Raw genomic sequence first — 22122 nt, forward strand, 5'->3', positions numbered from 1 at the left:
GAGCCTAGGACCCAAGACCTTAGAACACCATGTCAAGTACCCGTCAGAACTAGAAACCCCCACTGCCTGCCTGGCATCCCTGCAGCTTGACCTCGTGGAGCTAGACAACTACAGTATTCAGTACTCATCCTTTACGGGCTCTCAACCTGAGCTCTCTCCTGTTTATATTTCAGTTAATCTCTCTTTGACCACCCATACCTCACACGACACAGCAGGCACCTTCTTATAAACACGTGCCGCTTTACCAAGATCATTCTTACCAAGGCCACTCTTGGTGTGCCAGAAGGTGAGGCTGCATTGCAGCAAGGGGCTGAGTTTTGGTCTACAAGGCAGCCCTGTTACACAGCTTTTAGACACTGAACTCTAATCAAGCTCTCGCTTGGAAGCCTGCGTATCATGTGTTTCTCCATTCCAGTACTTAGGAATCCAGCTCTCTAGACGGTCCTGTTTATCTTCAGTAAGTCATATGGCGTGCCCACCACAGCTGCCAACTGAATGGCGCATTCCCAGGACCAGGCGAGGACCTCCAGGTGTCAGGAGGAGCTCCCCGAGTGCCAGCGCATGGAGGAGGACGGCAGACCCTGGATCTGCAAGCCCGCTCAGGTCCTCCCACTTGCCAGGCGCCTCTCCCTCCTGTACAGCACCCGCCCGTCCCCGGCCCTTGGCCGGCCTTTCTAGACTTTTGGAGATGTAGCTGCACACACTAAAACTTGCAAGACATTATTATTTTTTTCCCTGCTCCACACCAGTATCCCTGCCTCCAGGCCTCTCCGTTCTTCCTCCCCTACTCTCTCCCTTCCTCTCTGTGGCACTGAAGAAACAGCCGAGCAAACACCCCACCACCGCGCTACACCCCTGCCCACAGTGTGGGACACGCAAGACTTCAGAGGCTCCTGGCTCCTTAAAGGGCTCGCCACAGGACTCAGCTGCTCTGGCTGACACCCCCCCCCCAAGGATGATGTCACAATCTCGCTTGTAGTTAGAGCCCTCTTCTCTAAAGCTGCCATTGTATTGATACATCATTTCCACCTTTGTTTTCTCTCATTTCATCTCACTTCATCAATCTCTGCCTTTTCTTCCTCCACTACAATTCCAGTGAAATTTTAGACGATCATGTATTTGATTGTGATTTGTAAGGATTCTTGGCTGTGTGTGTGTGTGTGTGTGTGTGTGTGTGTGTATACGTGCCCGCACACACATGTATAGTGTGGATATGTAACTGTGGAGACCAGGCATCAACCTTATGTGTTATTCCTCTTTCGGTGTCAGTTCATCAGCACTTGGAGCTCACCTCTTAACCTAAGCTAGGCCGGCTGCTCAACAGGTCTTAGGGGACTTCCTGTCTCTACCTTCCCAGAGTTGGGGTTACAAATGTACCATATCTCGATTTATAAAAAGCTCCCGTAAGTGGGTGCTGGGGATCAAATTCAAGTCCTGTGATGCTTGTGCAGCAAACACGTTACTGACTGGGCTGCTACCGCCCCAGCTTCTATTTTTGGCCTTTATAAGAAAACTCAGGTGACATAAGAATGAAACAACGCAGCACATTGTATTATTAGCGGTTCGTTTTGGCAGCGCCACAAAGAGTCTGAACGTTGAACCTCTGTCACAGAGATGCCACAGAGCACAACAAAAGCTTCTGCAGAAGCTCCTTCCAAAGCCAAGCACTTACGTTCAAAAGACAAGCTATGCAGTTTCACAGGAAGAGGGCAGGTATCAGGTGGCTACCCCAACACTGAAGCTCTGGTCCTCTCAATAAATGACCCTCAATGCTCTTCCTCCCTCCCCCACTTCCTTTTTTTTTTTTTTTTTTTTGAGACAGGGTTTCTCTGCAGCTTTGGTGCCTGTTCTGGAACTATCTCAGTACACCAGGCTGGCCTTGAACTCAGAGATCTGCCTGCCTCTGCCTCCCGAATTCTGGGATTAAAGGCGTGCGCCACCACCACCCGGCTCCTCAATGCTTTCTATTGAAGAGAACCAATGCTTACTGACCGCTCGCTGTGTGAGCACCGTATGTTCCCTGTGATTGGGAACCACTTACCTGTGCCTGGTAGCTTTCTAAGACACCCGCAATATCTTCTGCCGAGGGTGACTTCAAGGCCAGCAACTCTTCCTCTAACTTGGGCAGCTAAAAGTTAAGAAAACAAGACGTGCAACTTGACAGAGGCAGAAAGCTTTTAACCCCTTGGGGTCCTTATCTTAAGATCTATGCTCCCTTCACGTCAGCCCTGACAGAAACGTGGACTGCAGCTCCATGCACATGCACAGCAAATGCTGCCTCCAAAGGGAGGACGAGACAGGAAATGAAGCAGCCCTTGTGCTGTGGGATAGCGTGGAAGAGGAGAGGGATGGTGAGGAGGGGATGTGGGGCTGGGCTCAAGTACTTTGTCTGAGGTCATATAGCTCTAACGAATAAATTCAACCTTCATACTCATATTCCCCAAGACCCATGATCTCAACCCAAAAATTACCTTCTCTGAATCTACAAAATGGGTGGCGATTCCTGCTCTGTGCACGACTCTTCCTTTCAGTCTGAACCCGGTCAGGGCAAGGAAGTAGCCCAGTTTGCCTGGAAGTCGTGGCAAGAAATAACCGCCACCCACATCAGGAAAGAGCCCTGTAAGTAAGGACAGCAAAAAGAATAATTCGAATGGAGGGTGGAGTGAATCTCTTAGATTGTCTACACAGACGGAACCTGTACTACAAATATTATATGCTATACATTGAACTCAAATCACAAACATGTTATAAAACTGTTAACGTATTTTGTACATTTTCCAAATTCTCTGCATCTCACTGCTAGAGAGGTCACTAAAGTATGTGACGTACGCAGTCAAGTATTCGACAGTACCTTGTATATTAAGAGCATGCAGCACTGGGGACAGGCGGCTCAGTGGGGACCTGCCCTTGACTCCTAGACCTCACACTTAAAACTTCAGGGGTAGCAGCCTCTGATTTCAGACCCGGAACTGGACAAGCCAGAGCCAGGGAGGGACCGGGTCACATGACTAGCCTGACCAAGCTCCCGGAGGAGAAAGAGACCCTGTCTCAAAGACAAAAGGTGGGCGGTACCTAAAGAGTGAGAGTCAGCGCAGCTAACAAAGTATCTCCTTAGAGTGAGAATCAGAGCAGCTAACAAAGTATCTCCTTTCCAAACAGAAAGCATGGAGCTTCTTTTCCCATTGACCCGGGAGAGGGCCTTTCGGAGTAGCCCAGCGTGGACGTGGACTTGTGGTCTCTTCCCTCAGCCCGCCGCCCCCTCAGCACTGGGATTACAGGCATGAGTGATGCCCAGAAAGTACGGTATTTTAAACATGAGTCTTACTTCCCATTTCTGAAACTTTCCAGAGGCTGTGTTTTCTCTGAGAACACCCTAACACAGCTGTAAATGTCCACCCATGTTTTCAGTTGTATCTCTTAGATCACACACTGGCCCAGTCTCTCGAGTCTTCTCATCTGCCCGGCACTCACCTCCTGACCAGAATCTCAGGGACACTCTGAACACAGGAGACCCTGCGGTCCTGACATGTGCACTTGTCTTACACACAATGAGCGCTTCTTTTCCCCGTCGCAGTCTCTAGGGGCTTGACCTCTGAGTGCTGCAGAGACCACACCTGCTATTAGGATGCCCACCTGGGGTTAGCTGCCTTGACTCCCGTGGATTTAGTAAAATCTATATGCGGATTACTCTGTTATTAACAAAATTGTTCCCCAAATCTGGATGTTGAAGCCTCAGCCCACAATGTAACTGTATTATTTAGAGGTGTAGCTTCAGGTGCTATGGAATAATCCCTTTGTACACTGTAAAGACCTTAATTTAATAAACAGCTAAATGACCATTAGCTAGGCAGAAAGTGCAGGCCAACACCCAGGCACAGAGGACTCTGGGAGGAGAAAGGCGGGGTCACCAGGAGATGCAGGGCGAGCAAGACAAGCTGGAGGGCAGGTAAAGCCAAAAGGCCACACAGATGAATAGAAATAGGTTTATTAAAGTTGTAAGGGCTAGTTAGGACAAGCCTAAGCTATGGGCAAGCGTTTATAATGAATAAGTTTCTATGTTATTACTGGGGAGCTGGTTTTGCCCAATGAAAAGGTCCAAGACATTCGGGTATGTGGGAGTGCAAGGGGGTGCCATAAACCAACAGAACTATCTTTATGAAAGAGATCCACACATGGAGGAAAGGCCACATGAAGACAGCTTGACCTTGACTCTCAGCCCCAAGAGATGTGAGAACCAATGTGCTGCTTTAAGCCAAGCAGTCTGCGGTCCTGTCGAATAGGCTCAAGCTGATGAACAGCCTCAAACCTAGCTGTGCCTTCTCCCTCAAACACCAAACTCAGGGCTGTCTTCTCTGCAGTCACATGGTGAGCCAGCATCTCCACAGGTAAAACAGCTCTGGGCTCGCATCCCTTCAACTACAGTGCTCTTTCCTGACCTGCCTCCTCTGCCCAGGAGCACAAACCAAATGGCCTGGTGCTGTCCCTAGTCACACCTCAGGGTCACCCCATCCAGGGCTCCCCTTAGAGCTCCTCAGTACAGTGTGTGAAGAAGGGACCAATGCCCGTTCTTCAGCAATATGGAAGGAATACTCCTCAAGCTAACAAAGATGTAGTGGATTCTCGTATTAGTAACTTAACCACACGCCTAAAAGCTCTAGAGCAACAAGAAGACATAATACCCCAAACAGTAGATGGGAGGAAATAAACTCAGGGCTGCCGTCAATGAAATAAAAATGATAACAAAATCAATACAAAGAATCAATGAAACAGAGATGGTTCTTTGAGACTAGTCAACAAGACTGACAAACACATCCCCAAACCAACTAATAGACAGAAGCTCCAACTGAATAAAATTAAAGAAAAGGAAGACACAACAGACACCATGGTAATTCAGAAAATCATAAGGATAGTTTTAAAAATCTATACTTCACTAAAGTGGAGAATCTAGAAGAAACAGATGAATTCCTTGATATAAATGACCTACCAGAATTAAGTCAAGATAAGCAATGTATAATGGCCCATAACCCCTCATGAAATAAAAGCAATTAAATCTCACAACAACAACAAAAAAGTTCAGGGAGCCAGATGGATTCATCGCAGAATTATACCAGTCCCTCAAATAAGAATTAAGACCAATATTCTTCAAAATACTCCACAAAATAGAAACTGAAGGTTCACTTTCTAGTTGCTTTTAAGAAGCCACTAATACCCCAATATCTAAGTGACACAAAAACCTAACAAAAAAGCTTTTAGACAAATACCCCTTACGAATATAAATGCAAAAATTCTCAGTAAATTACTCCCAAACCAAATCCAAGCAAACATCTATCATTATCAACTTGTCTTTATCCCAGAGATGCAGGATTGAGAGACTAGTGATACGTGGGCCATACCTATTAATAAAGGTAACTTACAGCAAGCCTACAGTCAACAACAACTTAGATGGGGATAAAGAGTAAGATGAGGTAGTGCACTCTCTCCATCCCTACTCAACATAGAACTGGAGGTCTCGGCTAGAGCAACCAAACAACTGAAGGAGATCAAGGAGATGCAATTTGGAGAAGAAGTCAAAGTATCTTAATTTGCAGACGATATGATTGGATACACAAATGATGCTTTAAAACCCCACCAGGAAACCTTCTGCAGCTGTTTAAACACTTTTAGCAAAGTAGCGGGACATAAAATCAACACACGCAAATGAGTAGACTTCCCATATACAAATGACAAACATACTGGGAAAGAAGAAATGCAGGAAATAGTAACTTTACAAGAGCCTCAACAAAAAATATCTCAGGATAACTCTAACTGAGCAAGCAGAAGACTTGCACAATAGAAACTCTAAGACACTGAAGAAGACATCAGGAGATGGAAAGATCTCCTAGTGCTCATGGATCAGTAGGATTAGCACAGAAAACATGGAAATCGATCTAACTCAAGAACCAGCTACCCACTCCCGGGCATATACCCAGAGGACTCTCCATCCTGTCACAAGGACACTTGCTTAACCACGCTCATTACTGCTCTATTCTTAATAGCCCCAAACTGGAAATACCGAAATGTACATCAGCTCATGAACACATTGTGAAAATGTGGTACAATTTACACAATGCAGCTAGGCAAAAACTCATTCTGAGTGAGGTAACTCAGAGCAAAAAGACCAATACTGTGTGCAAATGTCAGCTTCTAAGCTTTCGCTATCCAGACTGCAATCTGAATCACCAGAGGTTAGGTACCTGAAAAAGGGCTAGGGAGGAGGAGACACGAGGAAGACAGTGTGCAGAGTGAGAGAGACTGGCACCCTACACGGGATGTCTTTGTCAGACACTCAAGGCTCAGGGGTCTGTCAGGAAGAGCAGGCAGGAAGACTGTTAAGGGCTGGAGGTGGCGGGTGAGTAGAGGGAAAGACTGTCTTCCAGTCACAACAGGATTGACATTCACACGAACTCGGAGAGACCACAGCAGCATGGAGAAGGCTGGCGCGGGACCACGCTATATGGGGTCTCAGCACTGAGGGGCAAGTGAACACAACCCAAACCAAAAGCTATCTGCAATGGAGAGCAGCAGGCACCTCCACAGAGAGCACACACATCTGGCGGGGACCACAGTGATTGACTGAAGACACAGGGGCCCTTTCAACAAACCTTGCTAGGGTGACTCACTTTTAACACAAAATAGTAATGTTGACCGATGAATGGAAATGGGAGGGTATTTTTTTATTTTTTTAACCTTACCTGAGATTAACGACAGGGAACTAGTATTATGGGCTTAGCTGTGCTATAATTACTGAGCTAATATAGAGTATCATTTTTGTAAGTTCTTTTATTGTGGTATCTCATATGGCGTCTTCTGGCTACATATGTATATCTATAAAATAATCTGAGAAGTAGTAAAGAAATGTGATTCAAAAGGAATTACAAAAGCTTTTTTGGTGTTTTACCTATTCCCGTTTCTGGCATTGCAAAGAGGGTTCTTTCAGTAGCCACTCGGAATCGCCCATGAATGGAAACACCAACTCCCTAGGGAAAAAGGGGAAGAAATGCCTTAACGTGTGGTAAAAATGGAGAAATTAACACACAAGTATTACAAATGCCTTAACATGTGGTAAAAATGGAGAGATTAACACACAAGTATTACAAAGCAAGCAGGTGTTACCTTACATTCCACAGCAATCTGCTTCAGCACGTGGGCTGAAGGAAACCCCAAGCCTCACCATGAACTTTCCACACAAAACTACACAGGTATCTCTGCCAGGCGAGCCTGGCCTGCTCTAAGTGGGCAGTTTCCGGCAGTGGTCTGTGTTGTGTGCTGGGTCTTCCCAGCACTACCAGATACCCGCCCTCTGCAGAAGCTCAGTACTGCTTATTACTTGTATTAATAACCATAAAAGCTTGATCAACTTATAGAAAATTTAAATAATTTTGAAGAGAATATTTAACACATTTCTTAACCTATTTTATCAAATAAAATTAGCCATATCATTATTCTAACATGCAGCATTTAGTGAGACCAGTTATAAAACTTCTCCAAGTTGGCTACTAAAAGATTTGGTTAGCCAACGCCCAGTGGTTAGCCTTGAAAACACGCACAAAAATAACATACAGACTGAGCAGGTTGTATTTAGGCACACGTGTGTATGTGTGTGCACGCGCGTGCACTTATGTAGTAAGAAAAGGCCATGAATTTGGAGGCGAGAAGGGAGGAGTAGATAGGAGGGCTGTATGGGAGGTCTACAGAAAGTCCTGGGTACAATCTCAAGCACTGCAGAAAATCAAGTAGAAACTTGTAATTTTAGTACTAGGGAGGCAAAGGCAGAGGTTCAGAAATTCAAAGTCATCCTCAGCTCCACAGAGCTTGAGGCCTCCATGGAATACCAAGATCCTGACTCAAAATAAATAAATAAATAAATAGTTTTCAAAAAAATTCTAAAGCTTAATGTTGTATTTTATTTAACTATTAATTTTGGAGATGCTTCTCTGCTATACAAGGAAGGTCTTAAAGCCTTCCGTCTTTACTGCATTAACTAGTCAATCTTTAACACCCTGTATCTAACCCCTGCACCTTGTCAAAGGAGCTGCCAGACCTCTGCTCATCTGAGAACACTCCCTGTCTGTGACAGAGGACTCCCTCTGCTCCCTGGGAGTGGCCTTGGGACAGCTCATTATCTTCTGAGGTTTTCCCTCTCTCCTGGTGGGTTTTTCCTCTTCCCTTTACAGGAAAGCGTTGACCTGAGGCCATCCCTCTATTTCCCTCTCCTACAGTTGGCCTACACTCATCCCCTGGGCTCTCTGCAGCTCCAGGGTATCCATTTCCTCTAAAACAGTGGCCTGCTATTTTCCCATCCCCAATCTCTCTGGACTCTACTAGGCTCAGAGATTCCTCCATGGGTAAAAGTGGTCACCAAAGTCTGAGGAGCTGACCTCAGTGCCTAAGCCACGTGGAGGAAGGAGAAAGTGACTCCCGTGGGCTGCCCTCTGACCTCCCAGGTGCACTCGTCCTCTCCCCACACAGAGAAAGATGGGTTTTCTCAGGTTGTCTTCTCTTGCCCACACTGCCTTTCCAGGTCAGTTCAATTCCCCGACTTCTCCACACGGTCCTCTCTCTGCCCTGCAGGTCCTTCCTGACCCCTCATTCTGTGGGGACTAGAATTTGTGACAGTCGGCACCAGACAATTTGCCATCTGGTCTGTAATCATTTCATGTCTCCTCCAACTTCAAAGCACATCCAAGTCTTTTTTGTGATGGCACAGGCACCAAGTAACGCATGTGTCAACTGAAAGGAACACATTTTTAAGAACACCGGCTTGGGTCTAGTGGCATACACCTGCAACCCCCCGCACCTGGGAAAAGCCAAAGGCCTGAGAAACCAAGACTACCTAAGCTCAGGGGACGACCCTGTCTCAGAGGAGACGACTGTGAAATGTTACAGGGCGGGAACAATTCAGTGAGCCACCTCCCGCTACTGCAGGTCTAATGGAGTTTTCTCCCAGCACTACGGAAGCACTCTGGTAATGTGTCAGCAGGAGAGTGGGCTGCAGCGATGTAGACTGGGGATGCAGAGGCAGGAATGTCTTCAGCTCAAGGTTGCCCGCTACAAGTTCGTAGCTGGCCTGGGCTATATACTAAAGCCCTGCCTCAAAAGGCAAGGGCTAAGGATTTCGTGTAAGAACATTTGCATAGTGTGCACGCAGCCCCGAGTTCACTGCACGTCCCACATGTAAAGAGACCAGTGCGGGCAGAGCTGGACAAAGGGCTCATGGGCAAAGCACTTGGTGCAGAGGCCTGAGAATCTGTGTGTGGATCCCCAAAACCTACATACAGCCAGGTGTCTAAACCCAGGGCTCTTCAAAGGAGATGGGAATAAAATCAGGAGAACCACTGAAGTTTGCATATGCAGCAGAAAAATAACAAGAGGCCTGGCTCAAGGACAGTAGAAGGTGAAGCTGATAGACAAGCTATCCTCTGACTGCCACCCATGCAGCACGGCACATGCCTGCCTGCAGAGTCTCAATTTTATCCCCCTACACCACAAACATGCATGCACGCACACACACACAAGTACGTTTTTAAAAGTACAATCAGTTTCTGTGGCCTAAGAGAGTCTGATAATTACAGAGGTTAAAATAGATTATAGCATAATTAAAAACATGGAATATTCATTTGGCTCCAATACACCAAATCTTCCAGGATCTGAAACTGAAACATACACGTTTCACTGAGCTGTACTGTATTGCATTCCGTGTCTCACTTATACGAAATAATCATTACCTTATTTTAATACAGCTCACACAATGAAAATGAGAAAAAGTCCACTTACCCCACCCATTGTGAACCCATCAATGAGGGCGACATATGGTTTCTGACAAGTAGCTAAACGAGAGAGAGCTTAAGTTAGAATATATAAACTACACCTACTTTCCAAACAGTCACATCATGTGTACTCTAGTTTCCCTGGCGAATGCTTAAAGGGGTATCAAGGAAGACTATTATGTGATTTGTAATGTGTATTTAAATGTCAATTCACTCACACTTATGATAAAATAATCACTGCTGATTAATAACTGTCTTAAGTCAGAAGCAAATGAATGTTTTGTATTATGTGACAATGAAGAAAAATGATTAACATCTCTATTATAAACCACACTCCCAGCTGTGCTTTAAGAACATACTTGCTTTCTATACAATGAAAGCATCGGATACATGCAGAGAAGTACACCGTGCAAGAACAACCACAGAAGGGCTGGGGAGATGGCTCAGCGGTTAAGAGCATTGTCTGCTCTTCCAAAGGTCCTGAGTTCAATTCCCAGCAACGACATGGTGGCTCACAACCATCTGTAATGAGGTCTGGTGCCCTCTTCTGGCCTGCAGGCATACACGCAAAAAGAATATTGTATACATAATAAATAAATATTTTTTTTAAAAAAAAAAAGAACAATCCCAGAGTGGGGTGACAAAACCCAGATTCCAGTCTCTGCTTGATTATGAAATAATGAGATAAACGCATGTGTTACATATGACATACACATGTCAGATAAGGGTGCTTCATGTACATCATCTGTGAATGTGTCCTCATCTATAAAATAAGATTTAACACACATCTGATAAGGGTGCCTCATGAACATCAACTGGGAAATTGTGTCCTCATCTATAAAATAAGATTTAACACACATCTGATAAGGGTGCCTCATGAACATCATCTGGGAAATTGTGTCCTCATCTATAAAATAAGATTTAACACACATCTGATAAGGGTGCCTCATGAACATCATCTGGGAAATTGTGTCCTCATCTATAAAATAAGATTTAACACACATCCTCAAACACTCCACCCTGCTTGAAAACCCCACTAGTCACCCACACTTTTACTATCTCTGTTTCCCTTCTCAGAGAGTTGGCAGAGAGAGCAGAGTAACATAAATTCCGGGGCTTCTGCCACAGCTTACTGTCAGGACTACCCCCGATGAAAGCCAGGATAAACCCACGTTCTGATACATCTGGGAATTCCTGAAGTATTCACAAACAAAGCACAACTCAGACTTCACACTCACAAGCTATCTGCAGCTCTTTAGAAACTATAGAAGTTATTGATTGTGGTGGAGGTAAATACACTGACTCCCTGCCAACTACTATAGAAGTGAGTTATTTCAAATATAAACTATTAGACAACAATTAATGTAGGACATGAAGCCAGAATCTGCCATATCTTTTACTGACTATAATATCACTACATGCAGAAATTTTACCTTATGTTTTTTTTTGATACTATTAATATACTTTACACTGCCTAAACACCTTCTATTTCCTTTTTATCCCATGAAAAAATGAGTGGTCATTATCCACATGGAATCACTTATATTCAAATTGTAATTAAACAACATTTAAAACTGAGTTTCTTGATTCCATCAGCCACATCTCACGTGTTCGGTGGCTCTCAAAATGGACAGCACACATGCAGCTTCACTCCTGGTTGATTTCCTAAAAACCACAGACTGTTGATGGTACTATGCTGTGAACCATAACTCCCCAAACATTCACAAAGATGACTCCTGTCAAAGAGCTCAGTTCTCCCCAGGCTAGGTGGAACAAGTCACCGTCTTTCCAGTCCAAGCCTCCACAGGTCCTGACTGGCTGGACTCACTCTGTTCTCATAGTCACTCATTCTCATATATTCTCTCTCTCTCTCTCTCTCTCTCTCTCTCTCTCTCTCTCTCTCCCCTCTCCCCCCTCCCTATGTCTGTCTGTCTGTCATCTGTCTGTCTGTCTGTTTGTCTCAAGGCTAGGGAATAAACCTCAGGCCTTTGGGTTACATATTCCCAGACTTCTAAAAAAAATTTTTAGAACTAGACAAAACAATTATTAAGTTAAAAGAGAAGACTTTAAAAAATCCAAGAGTAGTCAAAACAAAAGATGTGTACAAAAGTCTTCTATTTCTGGGAAATTTCAGAAACAGTGTGAAGCTATAGAGCATATCCATTCCATATATTATTTAAAAATAAACTTAGCATTCGGTCACTAGAGTAGCAATAAACCATCTCTAACAGTAAAAACCAAATGACCTCGTATGTAAAAATGTAGGCTAGACAGTATTAGGTATACTGACAATGCTGGACAGTCGAGAAGTAAAGGGTCAGCGACCAGCACTGAACAGTGAACTGCGGTGTTAAGCTTTGGATTCTACAGGTTGGATATACTGAATGTCTTGCAGTGCCTTCAACTTAGTTGCAGCTTATTTGGATACAACTCCCATCCTAAGTCAGGGAATATCTGCACACTGCTCGGTAAGTTGGTTTAACCACAACGTGCTGTTAATGTTCTAAAATCCCCTGAACACTAATGGTATTCCGCTATAAGATCTAACTCCACAGATTCATGAGAGAAAGACTCATATCAAAAAGGTCAGGAGGCCCCAGGTTAGTGAAGAACAAGCTCTGGTTGAAAAAAGGAATGACACTAAAGAAAACCACAAGAGGGCTGAACTGTAGCTTTAAGATGCATTGTTCTTACAACAGCATGCAAAATCAGAATATTGCTACTATGTCTAGACTATAGATACAAATGCTGTATTAATTATCTTTTCAAAACATGTTTGTCTGAAGTAAACTCTACTTCACTTTAGAATTCTGATTCTAAAGAGAATTCCCACTCCAGAGTTCCTGGAGAAACACAAAATGGTACTTCATTTTCTTTAGAAACTAGGAATACGTGTTTTCTTGTCTCCCGAGAAAGGTAGCTAAAGGATCAAGAATCCATATTTTCACATTGATTTTAGACAAACACAGAATAATTGTATCAGTATGACATTACTATGTTTTGGTCATACTGGTTGCAGTCTAACAAATCACAGTGCTATCCCAGCTCTGGATTTCACTCTCAGAGCTCGGAGCGGATCCTACACATACCAATGGCATTGTTCAGGGTGTATTCTTCTCTGAAATAAACCCGAGTCAAATTCTGCTTTGCTCTTTTAGCTTCTGAGAGCACTAAACAAGGAAGGAAAAGAGAAAAAACAAAGAAAGAACAATTACAAATCATACAGATGGCTTCCAGTCAATACAGCCAGAGATACTAAAGTCCTGTCATCAGTAAATGCTAGAGGGAGGGGAACTTTCAGATGGTGTTAATGTTTGAAGCCACCTATGTTGGGGACATATTACCTTTTGTCAGAGACCCACAGTTCAATGTCAAAGTTTCAAAGAAAAAATTCTTCTTTTACTTATTGTGCTGTTAACATACGCATATGTACACAAGCGTTCATGCATGCACACGTGCAAATACATATACACATACACAAACACAGACTTTCACCCACAGTTCCTGACTCCTTAAGTCCTTCAAGGTAGGTCACAGACACAAGAACTTATCCCTAAAGCAGGTCACAGTCTCTATATTCTTTTCTGTCAGGGGACATAAGAGTTACAGCAGGTGACAGCAAGTGTTCAGATGTCCACCCAAGATGAGTGACTCTCTGATGAAGGTTGATCCTGTCCAGGCAAGGCCTGCAGGACCATCGACTCTGGAAACTGTTGCTCATATTCGCTAAGGCGGCTTGGTGTCTCCCCAATACCTGCACTGTAGTGTGTAATCTCCTGCACTGTAGTGTGTAATCTCCTGTGATGTGTATATGTAGTCTTCCCAATACCTGCACTGTAGTGTGTAATCTCCTGCACTGTAGTGTGTAATCTCCTGTGATGTGTATATGTAGTCTTCCCAATACCTGAACTGTAGTGTGTAATCTCCTGCACTGTAGTGTGTAATCTCCTGTGATGTATATATGTAGTCTTCCCAACACCTGCACTGTAGTGTGTAATCTCCTGTGATGTATATATGTAGTCTTCCCAATACCTGCACTGTAGTGTGTAATCTCCTGCACTGTAGTGTGTAATCTCCTGTGGTGTATATATGTAGTCTTCCCAATACCTGCACTGTAGTGTGTAATCTCCTGTGATGTATATATGTAGTCTTCCCAATACCTGCACTGTAGTGTGTAATCTCCTGCACTGTAGTGTGCAGTCTCCTGTGATGTGTATATGTAGTTCTCCCCAATACCTGCACTGTAGTGTGTAATCTCCTGCGATGTGTATATGTAGTCTTCCCAATACCGTAGTGTGCAATCTCCTGTGACATGGATATGTCATCTCATGATTGCATCTCAATCTTATGGGTACATATACCTAAATGAAGATGACTTTTCATTTAGTTATATAGTTTTGATATATAGAATATATTCTGGGCCATGCTTCATAACTGGATCTATTTGTCCCACAAGGACTGTGGACACTTAAAAAGCCTGTTTTACTCTTTGGCTCAGACTAATTGCACACCAATTAGCTCACTTTCACCTCAAAACAAGTTCAAACTAGACTAAAGGCCTTTGGTAAACAGACCTTAAGTTTAAAACCTTACAGCTATGCACAAGGTCAGAGCTGCAGATGTCCAACTAAGGTTACTAAAGAAAAGCATGCCAATTCTTTGCTTGCCAAGTCTGTTAACAAAAGACCTATGTCTCAAAGCTTATCTCAGCGGACACTGCCCCTGCCCTCTGGTCACAGTCTCACATCTGTGACCTTGGACCCTTGTATTGCCATGGCAATGGCTCAATCCCTATGGCAAGGGCTCAATCCCTATGGCAATGGCTCAATACCTATTGCTTGCCCCAGGAATGTGCTTTTGACCAATGAGAGACAACTGTTGTAATTTATCACTTCAAGGCTCCTAGGAAAAAGTGAGGAGAAGCAGCTAGGAGAATGTAGCAGTAATGGTCTGTCCTGTCCCTTTAAGAGACAAGCCTTACCCACCCCCTCCCTCCCTTCACCCTGCCTGCAGCCTCAGCTCCTCTCTCTCTCTCTCTCTCTCTCTCTCTCTCTCTCTCCTCTTCCCCTTCCTCTCCTTCACTTCCATAACCTACTAAATAAACGTCCTTTGCTGAGTTAGACTCACTTAGCAACTCAAAGTCACTTTTCCCCAAGCCTTCTCAGAGTTCCTTCTAATTTTATTTTAAGCTAATTTCATTTAAATCAACTAATTATTTATTGTGGTGGTTTGAATGAAAAGGGCCCAGGTAGGCTCACAGGGAGTGGCACTATCAGGAGGAGGCGTGGCCTTGTTGGAGGAAGTGTCTCACTGGGGGCAGGCTTTGTGGTTGGAGAAGCTCAAGCCCAGGCTGTTTCACTCTCTTCCTGCTGCCTACAGAGCCAGGTTTCTCTCCTTCTCCAGCACCCAATCTGCCTGCACGCCATCAGTCAGTCCCAGTTAAATGTTTTCCTTATAAGAGTTGCTGTGGGCATGGTGTCTCTTCACAGCGACAGAAACATTAACTAAGGCATATATATATTAAAATTAAATAACATTCACCTTTAATATTTTCCCGAGTATATACTTCTTGTAGAATATTCTAGAACTCACACTGTTTTGTGCATATAAACTAGAATAATCCTGGAATTTAAAACTATATTTATAAACCAGAATATAAAGTTAGTTCCATGTGGCATTTATATGTGAAAGGTCCCCCCACAGCGTCAGATACCTGAACACTTGGTCTAAGGCTGGTGGTTCTGTTTTGAGCGACTCTGGAAGGTACAGTCTTGCTGAAGAAACTGTCACTAGGGCAAGCTTTGAGGGGTCACGGTCTCACCCCACTTCCAGTTTGTTTTCTGGGCTTCTGCTTGCACTGCTCTGGCTGCCATTCCTCCCGTCATGGACTGCCCTGGAACCATGTGCCAAAATAAACCCTTCCCCTGTGAGCTGCCAATGCTGCGTCACAGCCACGGAGACTCAAACGAGGACAGCTCACAATGAGCAGCTAGCCTCATCCACGCACTGGGCTTCCCTGTGTGGAGATGGTAACCATGTCCCCCACGCACTGGGCTTCCCTGTGTGGAGATGGTAACCATGTCCCCCACGCACTGGGCTTCCCTGTGTGGAGATGGTAACCGTGTCCCCCACGCACGGGGCTTCCCTGTGTGGAGATGGTAACCGTGTCCCCCACGCACTGGGCTTCCCTGTGTGGAGACAGTAACCGTGGCCACCACGCACTGGGCTTCCCTGTGTGGGAACAGACAGAACCATGGCCCCCACGCACTGGGCTTCCTTGTGTGGGAACGGACAGAACCATGGCCCCCACGCACTGGGCTTCCCTGTGTGGGAACGGACAGAACCGTGGCCCCCACGCACTGGGCTTCCCTGTGTGGGAACGGACAGAACCATGGCCCCCACGCACTGGGCTTCCCTGTGTGGAGACGGACAGAACCGTGGCCCCCACACACTGGGCTTCCCTGTGTGGGAACGGACAGAACCATGGCCCCCACGCACTGGGCTTCCCTGTGTGGGAACGAACAGAACCATGGCCCCCACGCACTGGGCTTCCCTGTGTGGAGACGGACAGAACCGTGGCCCCCACACACTGGGCTTCCCTGTGTGGGAACAGACAGAACCATGGCCCCACTCTAAAGAACAGGCCCTCCCCAGGGGTGTGAACACTGTCTGAAAATATTCATGCTATGGTTCTTAAGGGCTAGAGCACAGGCATGCATGAGATCCTAGGTGTGCACACACACACAGTCACACAACACACAGACACAGGCACACACAGACAAGCAAGCACACATACACAGGTACACAGACATACAGGTACACATACTCACACACATAGTCATACACATGGGATATCATAGACATACAGACACAGGCATACTGGCACTCACATACATAGTCATAGGCACAAAGGCACACACACATGCATGCACAACATAGGCATGCACATGTGCATATTCAATTTATGTTGTGGGCAAAACCACAGTTCAGTTAACACAATATTTCAGTTATTTAAAACTGAGTGGGCATCTGAACTTGGTCCTGAATCTAGACTTTTTTTTCCCTGCCTACTCATAATGCAATGGCTTATAGAAACTTGCAAATTTGGTGAACAAATCAACCCAAAGTTTGTTGTTTTTTAATAATAAAACAAACAGGCAAAATCAGAACACGGGGGAAAAAAATCCCTGAACCCTACCAAATCCATAAGAAATGACATATAAACTGTAAAAACCTTTCTCAGCAGGGACAGCCATCAGTGACAGCAATGATTTCATAACTCTCATCACAAGAACAAACATTATCTTGAATAGTTAAATACATATGGACTAATTGAATATAAAAAGCAACTTTTTATCTATGTGTCTTTAAACACATAGAAGCATTAGCAATCGGCTCAAGGAGCACTTGCTCTGGACGGTGAGTGGTGGGGATGGGAAGTCCTCCACATGCACTGATGGGGATGTCACGGGGGACACGTGCCGTAAGAGGAAAACAAAGTACCTACATTTCAGCCCTGCACATGGGCAGTAAATAAAATCTCCATTCAAATGGTAACAAACTTGTAAAGAATTATTAACATACAGCAAATAATTCTAAAATGCAAATCCAATGACAATCGCCTGACGCATCTTCAGAGCTTACTGGCTCCAGCAGGGTAAGGGCGCACAGTGGGCACTTTACCTCGGATGTCTCCTCCAGCACAGAAGGCCTTCCCTCCAGCTCCCTTTATGATGATCAGGAACGTCTCAGGGTCTTGTTCCCACTTCTACACAAACATAAAAGATGATGGTGGCTTAAGTTCATGTAAGACACATTCACATCCATTTGTGTGCGCACATGGCCTTTCCTAAAAGACATCCAGAGGAATGGATTCTATCCACTTAATTTTCTTTCTAAGTGCAATCTGTGTTCCAGAAAGAGCTGTCAAAGCTTTAATACTAAGATGAATAAACAGGTGCCTAATGGCACTGTGTTATATACATTTATATACATTTGTCTAGTGAACACATCCACCCAAAGAGTGGGGGCATGAGGTGCAGGAATAACTTTTCCCCATAGCAAGATAGCACTGTTATACCAGAAAAATACTATTACACTGTTAAGTTATTTACAAAGTTTTTAAATATGTGGTGGATGGGGGTTTGGTGAGGTCAGGCAATAAACTGAGCACGATGAGATTGTGGGGAGCTGGTCAGTGACGCAGTGCTCGCTTTATAACCGCACTACGACAGATCACCGCTCTCATTTCCTCACAGCTGAGGAGAGTGGGGTACAGACACTGACATGCCTCGTCAGTTACAGAGTTTAATACTCAGAAATCCAAGTGGGGTGCAGAGACTGACGTGCCTCGTCAGTTACAGAGTTTAATACTCAGAAATCCAAGTGGGGTGCAGAGACTGACGTGCCTCGTCAGTTACAGAGTTTAATACCCAGAAATCCAAGTGGGGTGCAGAGACTGACGTGCCTCGTCAGTTACAGAGTTTAATACCCAGAAATCCAAGTGGGGAGCAGAGACTGACGTGCCTAGTCAGTTACAGAGTTTAATACTCAGAAATCCAAGTTTCAAATACGAGCCTGACTTTCAGCCCTACACTTTCTAATGTCGTGATGTGGGAGGTAATATATGCTGTGAATATGTCTTATTGACATTGGTTAATAAAGAAGCTGCTGGGAGCAATTTAGAATTGGCTCAGAGGTTAAGAGCATTGCCTGCTCTACCAAAGGTCCTGAGTTCAATTCTCAGCAACCACATGGTGGCTCACAACCATCCGTAATTGGCTTCTGGCCTGCAGTGTACATGCAAGTAGAATGTTGTGCACATAATAAATAAATAAGTCTTAAAAAAAATAAAAAAAATAAAGAAGCTGCTTTCAGCCAATGGTTTAACAGAATATAGCCAGGCTGTAAAAGATATACATTGAGAGAGCAGGCAGAGTCAGGGAGACACCATGTAGCTGCCGCCAGAGACAGATCCTGGAACCTTGCCAGCAGGCTACAACCTTGTGGTGATATACAAACTAATAGAGATGGGTTGATTTAAGATGTAAGAGCTAGCTAGAAATACGCATAAGCTATTGGCCAAACAGTACTGGAATTAATACAGATTTCTGTGTGATTACTTTGAGAGTCTGGGCAGTCGGGAAACAAACAAGTACCCTCTCTCAACAAATTTGCACCCAATGTGGGGCCACCAGAGGAGAAAGCTGTGAGTTGCCAGTTGGAACCTTGACAGTAGGCCACAGACCTCATGGTAGCTTGGTGCTGCCAGGAGCAGATGTGTCTCAATGTCATGAAAAGTCCTAAGTTCTTAAACATTTTAAATGTCATATTCTGTAGTCTTTGAAAGATCTGAAGAATACCTATCCTTCTGAAATACATCTCTGTACATCTAGAAAACCTAACTAATATGACTACAAGCTTGACTATTATAGATGACTATTAACCTATATTTCTTAATTATACATTACATTTTTAAATGAGCTACATAAACACAATACCTTAATCAAGACCAGAAATATACATATAACAGAATTAATCTAAAATCCAACCATTTTGTTTACCTGGCCCTTTTTTGTCTATTCTTTAGTCTCTTTGCCCATGTAGTAGGGCCCCAGAGGGTATAACAGGGAGATACCACATGGTGGGCAGACCAAAGAGCACACCAGGAATATGCCTATGTGGCGTGGCATGGCATGCTCCAGGAGCCAGAGAGGTACCCCTGTTCTCTCTCCTCACATGGCCGGATGCAGGACCATGTTCACTCTGGACTCTCCTGGATGTCCCTGTCTCTGTCTATGCCCTCTCTTCTATCTACGCAAATCTTCTCCATCCAGATGCAGGACCATGTTCACTCTGGACTCTCCTGGATGTCCCTGTCTCTGTCTATGCCCTCTCTTCTATCTACGCAAACCTTCTCCATCCAGATGCAGGACCATGTTCACTCTGGACTCTCCTGGATGTCCCTGTCTCTGTCTATGCCCTCTCTTCTATCTACGCAAACCTTCTCCATCCAGATGCAGGACCATGTTCACTCTGGACTCTCCTGGATGTCCCTGTCTCTGTCTATGCCCTCTCTTCTGTCCACGCAAATCTTCTCCATCCAGATGCAGGACCATGTTCCCTCTGGACTCTCCTGGATGTCCTTGAGGTCTATGCTCTCTCTTCTATCTACAGCAAACCTTCTCCATCCGGATGCAGGACCATGTTCACTCTGGACTCTCCTGGATGTCCCTGTCTCTGTCTATGCCCTCTCTTCTATCTATGCAAACCTTCTCCATCATGCTGAGGAGCAGTCATGTCCTTCCTTGGTACTTCCTTTTTTCATTCATCTGGTGCCAAAACCCAGGACTGGCATATGTAAGTTCCCTTCCAAGGGACACAACCTCTCCAAACCAAGCTGATTTGACTCTCCTAAGGGGTGAATAGATCATCTGTTTCTGGTGGCTTCTGCCACCCACCATATTAGGCTTCAAATCTTAGAGTCTAAATTTTCAGTCATGTCTTCCCTCCATATACCTGTGGAGCCATCTCCTGCCTACGGTAAGTATACTCTCTCTAGATCCTAGAGCATGCAACACCCTACGGGATGCCTATCACATGGACATTTTCCTGCTATGTCCTCTGGGGCCTCACCACATGGGCTTTTCCTGCTATGTCCTCTAGGGGCCCCATCACATAGACAACCCCCTACTTACTAAGATGCTTACTCTTCTCCCTCTATTGGAATCCTCTCAAAGCTGAAGGTAACCCTCCCTATGGCAGAATTCCTTTTGCAACCCTTCCTCTTTTCCTTCTCAAACTCAGAAAATCTATAAAAACCTTTCTGTCTCACTGCAAAGGGCTTGGCCTCAGTACAGCTCCCTGGCTAAATACAGCACACTTGAGTTCCAAATTCTCACAAATTTTAGCAGCTTCTGCCAGCACAGGCAATGGTCCCAAAGTACCTCTTCTAAAGCTTTTAAACTTTCCATTCTTAAACCTTTTATTTCTACAATTTCTCTGTGCTCTGCTCTCCAGAAACCTTTCAAGACTATTGTGTAAACAGTCCTCATCTCAGGACTTGTAACTTCAATGGGTCTGGTTAAAGAATCTGAAAAATCTGTATCAAAAGTCAGCTTAAAGCTTGTAACAAAAAGTAGTTAAAAAAATCTATACATAGATAATCTTAATTTGATACAACACATTATTCAACTCTTGGGATACAACTCTTGTTTAGAAGAATAGATGTTTTTTAAATAGCAACCATGTGGCTCTCTTCCATCTTAGCTGATGACCTCATCGAGATTTGAAAGTTACCACGTGACTGGCAGCCATCTTTAATAAGGTTAAAGAGGGCAAGACATGTAACTTCACTATCTCAATATGACCATACGGCATAAAGCAGCGATTATGAAACTTCTTGTGCCTAAGGAACTCTCTGTTCATCATTATGTCTCCTTTTTGGACTAAGGAGACACAGCAGGTTCCGTAAATAATTTGGATTGGTACGGATTTTTGTATGATGATAAAATGTTAAGGTTATAAGGGTTTACTCAGATTAACAAAAGCTGACTTAGAGAGATATATCTAACTACTTATGTCTTTGCTAACTGTTCAACACAAGGTTTCTAGAAAATTTAAATAAGCAACAATATAAGTTTAATGAATGCTTGAGTTAAGGCTTCACCTCAGCTCCTGGCATCCATGCATCCAAAAAGTCTGGAATGTTTGAGTGGAACTTTCCATCCCAAGCCCCCTCCTCTGGGAGTTGCCTCAGTCCAGACTCCACCTTCCATAAAGTCTGCCAAAAGATGACCTCTCCCCCAAGAGGCTCACGACCACTCCCACAGGGTATTTAAACTGCCCCACTGGGGAATGAACATGTGGTTTTCCAGTCTTCCTTCCCATCTCCTCTCTGAGGACTGGAAGGCTACTCAGGGGCACTGGCATCCATTAAATCTGGGCTTTTTCTAATTCAGTTTGATTTGGATTATTGCTTTGGCGGAGAGGTCTATTGGAACATAAAAACTTTTCAGTAAATAAGCAGAAAAGTTCCCAGTGTCCCCATGGACTGATTTATGGTTTAAAGTTTTATTTTGATATTGTAATTTAGACAAAGCAGCGCACAAGAGAAAGACACCATGCAACAGAGCTCAGGTGGAAAGGGTTTTTAATTGCAGGAAAGTGAATGAGAAGAGGGGGAGGGGAGAAGGGAGACCATCTTCTGGGAACAGGAGTGGCAGAAGAGAAGAGAATGAGACAGACAGACAGGCAGGCAGAGACAGAGAGAAAGAGATGGGAAGTGAGCAGGGTCTTTTTAAAAGGGAACACAGTG

At 44.5% G+C, this 22122-nt stretch overlaps 1 protein-coding gene across 1 annotated transcript in view; it reads right to left on the minus strand.

The window, feature by feature from the left end:
• Window positions 1–22122, minus strand: part of LOC121442173 (3-hydroxyisobutyryl-CoA hydrolase, mitochondrial-like) — a 47606-nt gene that overhangs the window by 12050 nt on the left and 13434 nt on the right. Inside the window, exons 4-9 of the mRNA XM_041643602.1 lie at window positions 17490–17574; window positions 12896–12976; window positions 9814–9866; window positions 6938–7016; window positions 2472–2617; window positions 2042–2128 (exon numbers count right to left, since the gene is read on the minus strand). Of these exons, the coding sequence (XP_041499536.1) occupies window positions 2042–2128; window positions 2472–2617; window positions 6938–7016; window positions 9814–9866; window positions 12896–12976; window positions 17490–17574 (531 nt within the window). The remainder of the gene's footprint in view (window positions 1–2041; window positions 2129–2471; window positions 2618–6937; window positions 7017–9813; window positions 9867–12895; window positions 12977–17489; window positions 17575–22122) is intronic.

The sequence above is a fragment of the Microtus oregoni genome, unplaced genomic scaffold, assembly GCF_018167655.1.
Source record: "Microtus oregoni isolate MIOR12 unplaced genomic scaffold, Mior012 000087F_ref0000451, whole genome shotgun sequence".
Taxonomy (NCBI): Eukaryota; Metazoa; Chordata; class Mammalia; order Rodentia; family Cricetidae; genus Microtus; species Microtus oregoni.